The sequence below is a fragment of the Patiria miniata genome, unplaced genomic scaffold (genome assembly GCF_015706575.1).
Source record: "Patiria miniata isolate m_02_andy unplaced genomic scaffold, ASM1570657v1 HiC_scaffold_9, whole genome shotgun sequence".
In the NCBI taxonomy this organism is placed as follows: Eukaryota; Metazoa; Echinodermata; class Asteroidea; order Valvatida; family Asterinidae; genus Patiria; species Patiria miniata.
Genome location: NW_024037076.1, coordinates 20838204 through 20853075, shown reverse-complemented (window position 1 = coordinate 20853075; position 14872 = coordinate 20838204). Strand labels below are relative to the sequence as shown.

General features: G+C 40.1%; 2 protein-coding genes and 1 long non-coding RNA gene across 4 annotated transcripts; all 3 read right to left on the bottom strand.

Moving 5' to 3' along the window:
* Positions 1–6391: 6391 nt before the first annotated feature.
* On the bottom strand, positions 6392–10928 carry LOC119721111. 2 transcript variants are annotated; one of them, XR_005270150.1, is made up of 4 exons: positions 10509–10928; positions 7775–7997; positions 6906–7063; positions 6392–6610 (listed from the first exon to the last, which is right to left on the bottom strand). It is a non-coding gene; the product is annotated as an uncharacterized LOC119721111 (long non-coding RNA). The 2 variants fall into 2 exon arrangements; XR_005270149.1 differs by lacking the exon at positions 10509–10928 and having other exon boundaries at positions 7775–8473.
* LOC119721110 lies at positions 9392–9831 on the bottom strand. Its single transcript, XM_038191007.1, has one exon. The coding sequence runs from the start codon at positions 9818–9820 to the stop codon at positions 9407–9409; it is 414 nt and encodes a 137-aa protein (XP_038046935.1). The 5' UTR covers positions 9821–9831; the 3' UTR covers positions 9392–9406.
* A 960-nt stretch (positions 10929–11888) lies between the features above and the next one.
* Positions 11889–12793, bottom strand: LOC119721033 (nanos homolog 1-like). The gene has a single exon (XM_038190908.1). The coding sequence runs from the start codon at positions 12575–12577 to the stop codon at positions 11969–11971; it is 609 nt and encodes a 202-aa protein (XP_038046836.1). The 5' UTR covers positions 12578–12793; the 3' UTR covers positions 11889–11968.
* Between the last annotated feature and the right edge of the window lie 2079 nt (positions 12794–14872).

Below are 14872 nucleotides of genomic sequence, written 5' to 3'. Positions count from 1 at the left end.
ACAGACTTGATTTACACTTGATACAGCATCAAACACAGCGTCAACATTACGGTATCTAAATTTGAAGAGTTATTCAAGATAACCACTGCATTATTGTTTAATACCGCGGATTTTTGATTGATTGCCGTTTCCGTTTTCAAAGATCGTTTACTTAGTTGTAGCTGTGTAGTTAAAGATTGAATTTCATAGGATGTAGCCCCAAACTGGTCTTATTACTTTTCGGCTATCTTAGGATTGAAGCCCGTTCAGTCAGGTGAACCTGAGGTCTTTATGTATTTATTTCTATTGATCGGCGACTTAAAAGTGACTTTCTCCATAATCATGACTAAAAGTAAAACGTTTTGAGGATTAATATTTATTTATTCCATTTCTTTACCCAGGGTATGCCCAAACAATTTAAAACTGGTTTCCATTGGGGCCCTGCATACAATAAATAATGACTACAAACATGTATAATTATACAATACATTACAAATACAATACAATTCAATACAGTGTGATAAAACATTATTTGAATAATGCATAGGTGTTAAGCAAATATTATAAATACAATATATTTTAAAACTATTATAACTACATGTACAGTATGCATGATTTACTATAAAGTTTATTCAGTGAACACGAAAAATTTGGATCCATCTTGTAACATCAAGAAAAGAAAAAAATATTGCTGTAACTGTATTCGCTGATTACGGGAGGGGCGAAAACCCCGCGAAAACCCTTTTGGGAGAAAACACGGAGAAATTCTCATCCGGCTCCTTATTGTCTTCTTATTATTATGGCAACCAAGTTTGTTAACTGCGTAGATCAGCACATATCTCGATTTGTATAATCAGAGAAAGGCAGCGGCAAATACACAAATAATTATTTGCAGAAATATTATTACTGACTGAAGGTTTTACGTAGTTCAGATTTGAATGAGGCTAGTGAAGTCATGGTTCTCAACTGCACATGTAAATTATTCCAGATGATTGTAGCCTACCAATAACAGCAAAGCTTGAGGTATAACATTGTTGTTGTTTTTTGCAAAAGGAATCCTCAATGCCATATCAGTGGATTGTCTCGTTTCACGAATCTGAATAAGTGGTGTAAACATATTTGTCATATACAAAGGAGTAATTTTGTTTATACATTTGTAAACAAGAATAGCCTTTTTATACTCTACTCTTTTAGCAAATGACATCCAATTAAGACTAGCAAACATATCGGCTGAAGGCGTTAAGAATGCACACTTCAGGATTATCCGCGCGGCTCTTTTCAAACATTTATTAAGAATATTGTCGTGTGATGTGTACCTTCCTCCCCATACAGTACTACAATAATCTAAAGATGGCAAAACTAAGCTAACAAAAAGAGAGTGCAGACTGCTTTGGGGAACATAGTCGCAGATTTAGAGGAAACTGGTTTCTTCACGTATTCAACTTAAAGTGTCATCAATAATGACACCTAGACACTTGCAAGAGTTCACCTTTACAACTGGACTACCAGCAATATTGACATTAAGGTCAGTACTGCAGACTTTTATTTTAGTTCCAATAAGCATGGATTTGGTTTTGCTGGTGTTTATTGTAAGTTTGTTTCTGACACACCAGTCGTAAATTCTCGCTAGGGCTGTATTCAAGTTGGTTTCTACTGCATCAACACTGGTAGAACTACACGTTAATGTGGAGTCGTCGGCATACATGAACAAATTACACTCGCTAGGGATACAAAGCGGTAGGTCACTTGTATAAATAATAAATAACGTGGACCTAAAATTGATCCCTGTGGTACGCCGGTGTTAAGTGGTAGGGCTTTAGATATGTTGCCCTCAGTGTTCACAGATCGACTACGTTCACTGAGATATGACTTAAACCAGTTGATAGCAGAGGTTGACATATTAACCCTTTCAAGTTTATCTATAAGAGAGTGGCATGATTAACAGAGTTAAATGCTTTACTTGGATCTATAAACACAGTGCCTGTTATTTCCCCACGCTCCATAGCCTGAAAACATTTGTTCGTTAAATCATGTAAGGTAGTTTCAGTTGAGTGTGAGGGCCTAAACCCTGACTGACAACAAGGAATCAGACCACTTTCATCAAGGTAAGAGTACACTGCTGAGTGTATCCATCTTTCCAGAATCTTAGAGATAATCGACAGTATTGAGATAGACCGATAGTTAGTTGTATTACACTTGTCTCCACCCTTGTGAATAGGCGTAACCAGGGCGTGTTTCCACTCATTTGGGTATTGTTCGCATCTTATCGAGAGGTTAAAGATGTGCGTTAAGGATTTAGTTATGTACGGAGACGCTATTTTAATCTTTTTCACACTTATTCCATCTGGACCTGTTGCTTTTCTGACTAACATTGATGATATTTGCTTTTGAACATAGTCTTCAGTAATCTCAGGCAGTAAGCACTTTTCATCAAGTGAATCTGTATCAAAAGAGTGGATATTGTAGTCCACTTCGAGTTCACATGGAGGGGCATTACTGGCAATACGTGTTCCGATTGTTGAGGAATGTTCGTTGAAAGTATCAGCAATGTCGGTGAGATCGTCAACGAATTCCCCATTCTGGGAAAAAAATAGACCTTGGAATACTTTTCTGTTTATTGGGCAGAACCTCTTTTAGTTTTTTCCACAGAACGCAAGAGTTGCCTTTATTTTCCTCGACGGTTGATTGAAAGTGTTCGCCTTTCTTGCTGCGGATTTTATCAGTGGTCATGTTTCGCAGCTTTTTGTATGCGTTCCAATCATTCGTTGAGCCTGAACGTTTAGCCACTTTATTTGCATGATCTCGCTGTCGCATAAGTTTTAGAATTTCCCCATCGAGCCAAGGCAACGATGCACCACGAATACACTTTGATTTTATTGGTGCATGGTGGTTAATAATACTCATAAACAAAGAGTGCCATATAGGTTATATATAAGTCGCAAGAGGCTTGTGCGTCGGCCATACGTTAGCCCTTTGTAGACATGATAACCGTAGACATGATAATACGGAAGTTTGAATTGCCTTCCGCGATACCGCGTTACCGTGATAATTTATCACAGAAATCCGGAATTCAAAGATAATTCCTTCCTCGATACCGCGTTACTGTGATATTTTATCACAGAAATCCGGAATTCAAAGATAAATCCTGGCCTTCCTCGATACCGCGTTACTGTGATAGTTTATCACAGAAATCCTGAATTCAGAGATAATTCCTTCCTCGATACCGCGTTACCGCGATAATGTATCACATAAATCCTGAATTCAGAGATAATTCCTTCCTCGATACCGCGTTACCGCGATAACTTATCACAGAAATCCGGAATTCAGAGATACCTTTTCCTCGATACCGCGTTACCGTGATAATTTATCACAGAAATCCGGAATTCAAAGATAATCCCTTCCTCGATACCGCGTTACCGTGATAATTTATCGCCGAAATCCGGAAATCAGAGATACCTATTCCTCGATACCGCGTTACCGTGATAATTTATGGCAGAAATCCGGAATTCAAAGACAAATCGGTACTGAGGAAGCAAGTATTTTTGAATTCCGGATTTCTGTGATGATTATCGCGGTAACGCGGTATCAAGGAAGGAATTATCTTTGAATTCCGGATTTCTGTGATAAATTATCGTAGTAACGCAGTATCGCGGAAGGATTTATCTTTGAATTCCAGATTTCTGTGATAAATTATCACGGTAACGCGGTATCGCGGACTGAGGCAATTCAAGCTTCCGTATGATAACGATAACCTCTCCGATACAGTTACTGTCAGTAAGGATCCATTTCAACACACATTGCGGATTTTCTCCCCCAAAAAACAGGTCACCTTTAATTCTTTTAATAAGGACCTTCGTTGAGCTCAAACCAATTTAAGTCTCCAAGGCCATTAATTCCATATATTTATTGTCGAGTCTCGTTAGGCCTACCATTGTTATTAACATGGTGATCAGGGAATACAGAACGCAAAAGAAAGACAGTCAAAGAGGTTCATCCCGGTTACACCTCTATGTTCCGACACCCCTATGTTCCGACTGCACATATTCCTATTCCTAACCCTAACCCTAACCCTAACCCTAACTGGGAGTAACACAATCTAGGTTGTACGAACATAGGGGTGTCGGAACATAGAGGATTTTCTCCCCCAAAAAACAGGTCACCTTTAATTCTTTTAATAAGGACCTTCGTTGAGCTCAAACCAATTTAAGTCTCCAAGGCCATTAATTCCATATATTTATTGTCGAGTCTCGTTAGGCCTACCATTGTTAATAACATGGTGATCAGGGAATACAGAACGCAAAAGAAAGACAGTCAAAGAGGTTCATCCCGGTTACACCTCTATGTTCCGACACCCCTATGTTCCGACTGCACATATTCCTATTCCTAACCCTAACCCTAACCGGCAGTAACACAATCTAGGTTGTAGGAACATAGGGGTGTCGGAACATAGAGCAGTCACCGTTCATCCGAAGCTCAGAAAAATGTTACGAAATGTGCAATTACTAATGAAGGTGAGCTTCTTTTGATGGAGATTGATTGGATTGAGTTCTGTTAAGCTGAAGGCTTATATTAAAATAAAAGGCCGACTATTTAAGGATGTATAAGGCAAACTAAAGGCCGATTGTTCAAGGATGTTACAGTTGCTTCACATCGACCCTTTATAGTCGAAAGAAGCTAAAGCACTTGTTCTTTATGATAAAATGAAAAAATGAAAGTAAGAACCACTGTATACGGCTCAATGCCAGTTAAAGATCACGTCAGCACTCAAACTCAAGCACAAACACTACATTCTGATAGTTTCCAGCTTAGATTTAATTTTTGTAGCGAAAGGGAAATACAGATATCCTTGCAACAAAGAAGTCCAAAGCTTGAACAGAGCGCATGTAATGTAACTATATTTATGTGGCACGTTCTGTCAATACCAGAGTAACCAGACACGTCTGAACAGAGCTTGAATGGAGAAATGAGAAATAAACAACGGCTGTTTTCCGATTTTCTGTTTATATGTTCATTTGTCTTCAATAAAGGACTTACTGTACAAGCAAGTAGGAAAACGTAATTTCGCCCCCGAAAGGTTGTTTTGATGATTTGATTTGTGACAATTCTAGAACTGCATAACCTAAACCTTGTATCGGGCAATGTCTCTATTTTCACCTTTGTGGCCTGTCACCAACTTTAAATGGGCATAAAAATTGTACCAAGAAGCATCTTTTCAAAACGTAAACCGTAAAAATGTAAATATCGCAACCCAAAAAATACGTTTACTTTTCTTTTTATTGATGGATCTAGTTCTGACGTAGATTGGAGAGGTTCCAGACAATGCTCAATTGTAGGTACAAGGCCCTGACTGTTTGTTTTGTCATTCTTAAACACTTAAAACAAAATAACTGAATAAAACAAACATGCTGGCGAGCGGTCGGCAGGGATTTATTCCATTTCATGACTTTCAGGGAGTCGGTTATGTATGCGGTTTCTAACTTCGCAGCTTTAGTATGTGATATCGGCTTTATTTCTTTAAATACTCATGTGGTCAAACTTTTACATGTAACATATCTGAATTGGTGAATTTGGCTTTTCCATTTCACTAAGCATTTCATATTGGTGATAATAAATCAATGCTATTAAAGAAATTTACATGTACATGTATAAGATTTTCACAATCTTTGTACATATATTTGGGTGATATTTCCACAAAGTTATCACACCAATTAAAGCTGCGTTCCCCGTGCCCTTCAACAAATTCTTGGGGGGGGGGGACGGCCCGCGCCACCAACGTTGGGATGTATCTCATTCCCCTCGTGGCCAGAAGAGCGTGCACACGTCGCGGGCACGCAAACCCAAAGTATTGTGCACAACTGTGTCCACACACATAGGCCATCAGCTGAAACTCAAAAACCGGCTGTAAAATGAGTTTCGTTCCAGCAACACTGGGTCTACTTTTTTAATGCACATATGTGGGGTTTAGTACATCACAAACACTATGTCAAAAGTTCTCCAGCAAATATGCTGCAGTTTTTTTTTTACACTTCATCAAAGTTTGCCAATGTTATGTACATGTACGTATGTAGGCCTATGCTAAAAACCCACATTTTCCGGTTTGAGGCCTTGCGTTGGCACTTCCAATGTCAAAACTACGCACGTACAGCACTATAGCTTGTCACATCCTACACTCTAGAAACTCCTGGGTCAGACTCAGTCTGCTCAGCCCTTTTCCGGGTCAAAAATTGACCCCTTTTGGAGTCATAAATGACCCCTTTGGAGTAAAAAAAAAGACATTTTTCTAGGTCATTTTGACTGAAATGTGTATTTTTTTTACCCAGAAAAGGACTGAGCAAATTTGGATTCAGATTCTGGGTCAATCTGACCCAGGAGATTTTAGAGTTAAAAATATCTTTTATGTACAAAGACATCAAAGTTCTCATCAAATCTTGTGCAGTAACGGCATAACAACAGGATGGAGCGTATGTCTTGCTTTCTAAGCCAAAGTTTCAGTTTTGAATCCTCCTCTGAAGTCCCCAGAGATTCAACCACACATCCAGCAGATAGAGTAGCGGTGTAGATGATGTTGCATATATCAAGGAAAGAGACCTGTGGATATTCTCTTCTAAGCCGATATGTCAACTTATCAGTTCTGTAAAAAAAAAAAAATAGTAAAATATAGACAGGTTTAGTATCTGATGATCAAAAACAATGATTACTGTGGATGTGCTTTAGAAGAAAGAAAACAACTTGTTCAATCTAGAGTTAAATTACTAAAAAGATCACGTGCCCGATCGTTTTGCCTTCCACTGTAAATATGTAAACATTGGTAGCTATTGAGAACCAACCTTTTCAGCTTCCAAAGCAATATCAAGAAGTTTTCATTTTGAATATTCTATTAAAGTTTATTTCTGTTTGAACTCTGAATAACAATCAAAACATCTTACCGATATAAAGATCCAAGGTCAGTTCCTTCGGCTTCTAAATCATTTCATGATTCCAACAGTTCAGCAAGCTGGGACATTCTCATGAAACTAAGTTGTTGATCGGGGTTGAACAGTCAGTCACAGAACATCTCCCTTTTCCTGACGTTCATCCCTTAGGCCTATATATATAGAATCAAATAGTAAATTCTATAAAAAGCTATTTTGCTATTTTATACAAAGGGAAAGACTACCCTCACACCTCCATAAAAGTATCCTTCAACAATGGAGAAAGAGACTGCACAACATTTTATTATGGGATTTTGTGCAGTACCCGTTGTACTTTGGCATCTTAACGTTAGACATTTATTTTCAGTGCCAGAGGTACTCGGTTTGAATCATGGAACTAAAAAAAAAAAACCTTTTTTACTGGGTTTTTCAAATGAGATCTATTTGTCATTGAAGACATTTTTCTTCATTGACTTAAGATATTTTTTCTAAAAGGAAAGTAAAGTCCAAAAACCATTCGGTAAACAAGTGACGTACCCAACAGTCCAATGCCGTAGAGAAAGAAAAGGTGTTTTTTTATAACCAGGAATCTGTTATCATTTTGAATGGTATCTTTTGCAAGAAAATAAAATTTTCCTATGCATTTTCAGTTGACGCCATCCAAATCAATGCGGTTCTGTGCATTCACGGTGCATCGTGGTGACCACCAGCTTTGTTTTCGCATTGTGTTTTTATCGTTTATGTCACCCCAGTTTCCCTCAAAGAAATTAAAACCTAACCTTACCCTTAATTCAAGACAATTAAACCCAAACATGGATTTTTTGGTTCTTTTTGGGGGCACATAAATACACAATCGCCTTCATTATAATGACATGTAGGCCTACCTCCAACGGAAGTTCTGCTTGTTGTACTGTTGCAGCTTGTCCTTGAATTGAGGTTTTCATCGAAATCAAAATCCTGGTTGAGTTTATGTGCAGCATGACACAGTTATGTAGATAGGCAATTAAAAGAAACTTGAACTTTGCCCGGAGCTTTTCGGTGAAGAAATCTGGGTCTCAGCTGAATTGTCTGGTTTGCCTTTCCTTGCAGCACCGAGACGTTTACTATCTATAAAAACCGCCACGGGTGAGATCGGCCGGCCGGACTGCCTTGTTTACATGCGCCGGTAGTGCATGATGTAGTATAGGTTTACCCGGACAATTTCGGAAAATGTGCGTTTGAATTTGTAAAACATAAATTCAATTTGGCGCCGAGTTTGAGAACGACGTACATCCTGGCTTCATTTTCGTAATAACTAGCATTCAATTTCATTTTGCATCAATCAAATGAATGAATGTGCATAGCGTTTCATTTAAGGGATTACAAATACGTGATTAGGTTTTCGGTTTGACGTATGAGTTGCCGATTATTACGAATGTGCAATCCAATTCGCAGAAAATCGATTGTCTATTGTGACATGGGCTCAATTGAACATTCTTTTTCATTTGTTACAATTTAAATTCGCATTTTCTGCATTCAATTTAAATAAATTTTACAGGCCTATACAAATCATGATACAACTTTGATTCATTAATTAATCAATGTATGCCCTATTGATCATTAATGTGTTTGTTCTTATATACACAAAGGCATATGTGAAATGTAGGCAAATGAAATGTGAAAATGATATAAATATGACCAATATGAAATCAATAAAAATAATCATGTAGCATTATTGAAACGGTAAAGGGACACATCACGTGCCATGTTACATAGGATCTGCATGGGGACTTTTTGTTGGTTCATTGTCTAGTTGTATTTTAATTTCTTTATGTATTTCTTAATGTTCTCTCTCGTCTTATCAGTTTGATTGTCTATCCTTCAATGACCTGTCCACCAAGACATCGAGGGAGATATGTCTGAGAATGGTTGTACCAGGCGGTGCATTTCGCAGGTGTCACCTCTCCAATGTTGAGTGCAGCCACCTCCTGGAGACGGAGGGATCTCCAGACTTGCAGGTTCACACCAGCTTGGACTCTTGCGTCTTGGTCTCCAAATCTGTCCTGCCATTCAGGAAGCCCCAGCGTGCGCTTCACTCCCGCCTTGAAAGCTGAGTGCGCCATTTCCGTAAGATTTAAGAATGGCGAGTATGGGGGCAGCAACTTGATGGTGAAATTGCCGGCATCAGGGGGTAGTTGGGCTCGGATATGAGGACGAGCGTTGTCATATATCAGATATATGCGTTCGCCTGCCGGGAATAACATACCGCATTCTTGTACAGTCGTCGCTAAGAAATCCTCAAAAGTCGCTCTCGTCACAGTCTCTGATGATATTCTGTCCAACTTCACCAGAAATGGCAAACGTGATGTTGACTTGCTTGCCTCTCTGGCCATGGACGACACGCCTTGCTGGCTCTCCACGAGGAGCGCGACCATAAGACCGACGGGTCCATAAGTTATACCCAGTCTCGTCAATGTACACAGTGTGGCCAAGGACACCAACCTGAAGAAACCAATTTCCAAATATGACTCGTGCATCTAATATGCGTGGCTCATAGGCTGTTCTGGAACATCTTCCGCTAATTTAAGAGTTAAAAGCATACCATCTAGAGTTCTAGCGATGGTACTAGTGGTAATGAAGGGCTTATCGGGAAGATCAGCTCGCAGTTGAGTATTGAGTTCACGCAAAGTTAGAAGGGGGTTGTCATCTAGATATCCTTGAAGGGCATCTCTCATGTCGTCGTCAACCTTTTGGTTTATGGGTCCTCCTTTCGGCAGCTTGTTACGACGACCATCCCGAAGATATACGCCAACGATTGATCTGGCCGTTGAGTGCTTGATGCCCAGCGTATCTGCTACCTGCAGATAGTCAGCGTCGTCAGCCTCAAAGGCATCGATGAGGCGATTTCGGTCAACGTCCGAGATTCGTCGGTATCTCCCTCTTGCAGCCATTATTGGATATTTAAGGACTATGTGAACTGAGACTCTTGGCTATATGATGCGATTGTGGCAAATGCTGAGCAGAAAAAGATTTTCTTAAGGTTAGGTTTTTATATAGGATTTATTACAATAGTTGGTATGTTTCAAAAGACTACACCTCTTGGTTTTAGCTCAATCATCATGAATATTCAAAAATTCAATCATTCAATCAAGCTTTCCTCAAATGTTACTTTAACACATAAATGAATTCCAATGCTTGACCAGGCATACGTTAAATAACACTGCGAGGGAAATCGGCTGCACATTTCGCGAAAAAGATTGATGACAAATTAAAAGGAAAATAGGATTGCGGATGTGCCTTCGATTTCGCGCTAAAATGAAATGTCAATACACTAAATGCAGTGCACATTCGGGAAATCGTACGCTGATTTTTTACGACTGAATGCACCTTCACGGAAAAAGAATTATCATTTGTTAAATAGAAACAGAGATTTGGAAGGTTCATTCTATTTCGCACGAAAACGAATGCTTCTTTTACAAATTCGTGTACACATTTTCCGAAATTGTCCGGGAAAACCTATAGTAGTAGTACTGTACAGTACGATACAGACATAGCAGATCCACTGCCCACACATCGTGGGTATATTCGGCGATGCCATTGTGAAATTCAGCCACTCTTTGGCACAGGAAATGAACTTACTATCACCGGACATCAGATCCTTCGCATTTCCCCCCTCAAACGTGACAGATTATGAGTGCAAACACTTCTTTTTTGCACCGGTCGATGTTTACGTTGACGCACTTTTGCCAATGGACGCCGCCATGTTTATTAAATGTCATGACCTGCGACCTCATATCTGGTGTCTAATTGGACAGTTCACGTCACGTGGTACGTGCGTCATACGCGGCGGATTTTTTTAACGTAGGCGCGGTACGTTTTTGATCGTCCACAATGGACAAATAGTTCGCTTTTTCGAGTCAAATTATCAAAAAACTGCTGGACGAAATGTGGAGAACTTTTGTAGTATCATTCTTTGGTAGTGTATTTCGGTACAACTGTTAAAATTTTTTAGACCCGCGATTGCTGGAACGAAACGAACGAATTTTCCAGTCCAGCTGACGGCCTAACAGAGCTTGTTAGCTGCAGCGCGATGATTGCTCAACGGTTGACCACACGCAGAGGCTGTCATCACGCCGCGCTGGGCCCGTTACGAACAACGTTATGGCCCACTCGTTGAGCCAGGCACCCGACTGGATACAGCGAAAATACTCGAACCATTTTGACTTTCGGTCATGTTTATAAATTCGGCCCCCAAAAAGGTCGTGTTGAACTGAGAGATTTCTTTTACCGACGACGGATTAAAGAAAATACTTTTGATGGTCCTTTCAATGAATTGAAACAAACAAAAGCGTTTTCACAAAATAGATCGTTTTTGTGAGTGAATTATTGGGGCGTCCTTGGAGGCGCTACTACACGGTAAGTGCATTCGAGCACGTGGTCGCGTGCAGGATTCACTGCATGATAGATCGAAGTAAGTGAATACAGATTCTTTTCTAGAATCGGTCGTTCGATAGTAGACTATAATATACGCGTCTGGTATAGAACAAGAGCTTGAATAATGTCTGTGGAAATCGGAAAGCGATAAAATTACAAACAGACTGCTGTACGCACGAGGCTCTGCCCCGCCCCGAACAAATTCGATGTTTATTTTTCTATGAATACATTTTAAAAACTGTTATTCCAACCCCAAAAATTCAATAATTTTTCGACATCTGCAAACTCTGAAAAAAAATTCTTTTGTTTTTGGACACAACAGGATCCGCTTTGCTAGCAGACTGGCTCCCGGTCCACATACTATCGATACCGATTGTGAAGCGGGAACTAGCCTACCAAGCAAGAACAGAAATTATTGTCTTGCATAATAGTTCCAAAACCAATAACTTAACATGGGCCATTATTTAGGTCTATGTCTCACTCAAAGTGAATAGGCCCTTACTTTTGTATTGCTAAAGAAAAATATCATTTAGAAAAGAAAACTATTTTTCATTTTAAAACAATTTAAAGCTTGAAAATCGACGCAACTATATCTCTTTTTGGAATGTGTGTTGGCTCTGAAAAGAGCCGTTTCTGTTTGCTTTTAGAGGTTCTCCTTGCGATGGTCATACGGAAACTCGGTTCCCTGCTGACGGCAGGAGTCTGCTGCTGATGAACATGCCGAGATTGCTGGGTCTTGACTTGGACGGAGCTGGCTGCAAGCTGCCCAGATTGGTTGGACAGTACTTGATGGTATGTGCCTCATCTCCGCTGGTTCCACACAGTGGACAGATGTAAGCCCGTAGCCTAGGACAGACCACCTTGTCAAGGCTGTTCTTGAGGATGTGTGAGGTGTAGACGGCTTCGCTCTCGCCGTTGTTCTTGCAGAAGACACAACAAGTTGGCTTGAGAACCATCCACCGATTGCCACGTCGAGATGGACCGGTCTCACGGGACAGCTCGTCCATGGTGAAGGGACGAAACCCGTTGGTTGACCCGCTGTCGATGATGCTGGTCTGCTGGTCCGGCTCCATGGCTGACGTCTGGAGTCTGATGAACTGATCTTCGGATGACTCCGTGACGGAGGCAGGCCTTGGAGAAGCTACGCTGGTCTTGGTGATGAGCTGGGCTAGGCCGAGGTAGTCATGGAAGCGATCAAACTCTCTTGGCTCTGTGACAGGCATCTCGAAGACTGGCTTGTTTTCTTGAAAGAAGAGAGAACTGAAGGTAGACATCTTGAGGTATATACTGCAGAACGAAACTGGTGTTGACTGGTTGATGGATGAAATCCCAAATGATGACTACCTGACGAACTGGCCAGACTTTATACTGAACATTCTTGAACGATCGGTACTTAGACAATAAAAAGAAACCGTTGACGGCAACATAACAGGTACGCGAGACATCTTTGATACCCTTGATGGTTGGCCGCATCGCTTAACAGCGGTACGATCACACGCGAGTAGTCAACAAAAGAGGGCTAATTACTCGGCCTGCAGTGCACAATTTGCGGTTTAGCAAGTGGTGTGCGTTTCACGCCAACGAACGCCAATTGCAGAAAGCACCATTAGCAGCGTTTTAAAATGTGGTTGGAGTTGTTTGGTACATGTATTGAAAATATCAACCTGATCTGTTCGGAAAGAAATCTGGCGGCTTAAAATTTTTTTTTTCAAAAGATTGAAGGTAATGTCAAAGGTGATGAACACCATTTGAAGATTTTTTTTTTATTTCTGCTGATTCCAGGAAGAACAATACAATACATCCGGTTATTGAAAACTTGCTTACTTGCTTGATTATGGCGACTCTGAAGGTCAGACTCCATAGCTCTCCAAACCACTCTATCAGTCTATCCATCATACATGTCTTGATGTCTTGCCCACTTAAGCCTGTATCCTCTACTAGGAGTTTGATGTAGTCTTTAGGTGGCTGTCCTCTTGATCTCTTTCCACGTATGGGTTGCCATACTAGAACCTTGGATGCAGCTTCATCCTTTCTCCTTGCACAGTGTCCTGCAAATCTCAGCTTTCTTGTTCTCAGCCTCTCAGAAATTAGCCAACCTGTCGAAATGTCAGCTCTTCAAATAAATCACAAAGGGAAACTGACTAGGTTCGTTCTTATAATTTTCAAAGGTGCTCTACCAACTGAGTATCCAGCCCTATGTTGGCAGTTCCCTATGTTGGCGGTTCCCCAATGTCAGATCAGTAGATGATACACTTTTTGAGCAAACTGTGAAAATTCATCTTCATTTTTCTCGACGCAAAGCAAGGTTTCCGTTGAAAGCCCTCCCTTCCAAAATGTTCATTAATACGTTTTGATTTGCGCCCTCTTGTGATATGATTCTCAACTTAATCACTGATTTGTAACCGATTGCAAACTCAACCAACATTTGGTCAATTGGAGGGCAGTACATGTTTTTGAAGACAAAAGCCGTTTCATTGGGTTTTTTTTCTCGCGATGGTTAGGACCAAACTAAATGATGGTTATTCGTCTTTTCTCGAAAATGACAGCATATTAGGCGCGATGATTTCGCAGGATGCTTGATCCTATTATTCGCTACAATCAAGTATGATATTTCACTATGTTGGCAGTTTATTTTTTTAATGTTTGTAATGGAGACCTTTAAAACACGCGCTACATAAGAATGTTCGATATATACGATCTTACTGTTGACTGAGTTAATAACCAGCGAACTGTCTGGTAAATTATGTTATACGTAAGGGTCCTTTTCCTTGTATCTTGGTTTAATCTTCACATCCTTCAGAGCGAAATTCAATTAAATGTTATTCTGAAAACTCGACAAAAAAATAGTCATTATTTCATTACAAATTTGTGGTGTTGTTCGTGCGTTTGATAGAAACACTAATGAACGAAAAACAAATTACGCGAAGTCAGTTTCCATTCATTTCATTCAGTTTCCAGTCTCCTGTTTCACATGAAGCCCTGCTGCTCCTTCGTAACAACCGCCTTGTCAATGGGGTTACTTACTTCTTATATCTTTTAGCACTAATTGGAAATAATTGTTAAGCTGATGGCCACCCGTGGTAGACTCTTTGGCGTATTGATCACGACGGAAGTCCCACAATGCTGTGCGTTTCCTTCTCATTTTGCAAAAGAGATTAATCTTCACCAGTGTGGTTAGGATAGCTTCGGCTGACCGTCGTAAAAATTTGGTGACTTTTCCTATTTTATGAGGAGCATTACGGTAAAGAAATAAAAACGATTCCGTGGTATGTCCATGGTTGCCTTTGCAACCCATTTCAAAACATTGGTAATCGGGTCTTCTTTATATGAAATTGGCAATCTGCACATTTGGCGGTCAAAACATGTTATATTGTATATTTGCCCAAACTTATTTATTTCATGGTCATAGAAACCTAACTTTTGGTCATGTGACCAACTTTAGCTTGAAATCCAGTATGGCTGTCAACGGCGCAGGAAAAAACCGCTTTGAATAGTCACCATTTTTGCCCAATTTTTCTTTGTTTTTGGTGAAGGACTGCAAAAGTCGCTGCAAGATTACTTGTATTCTA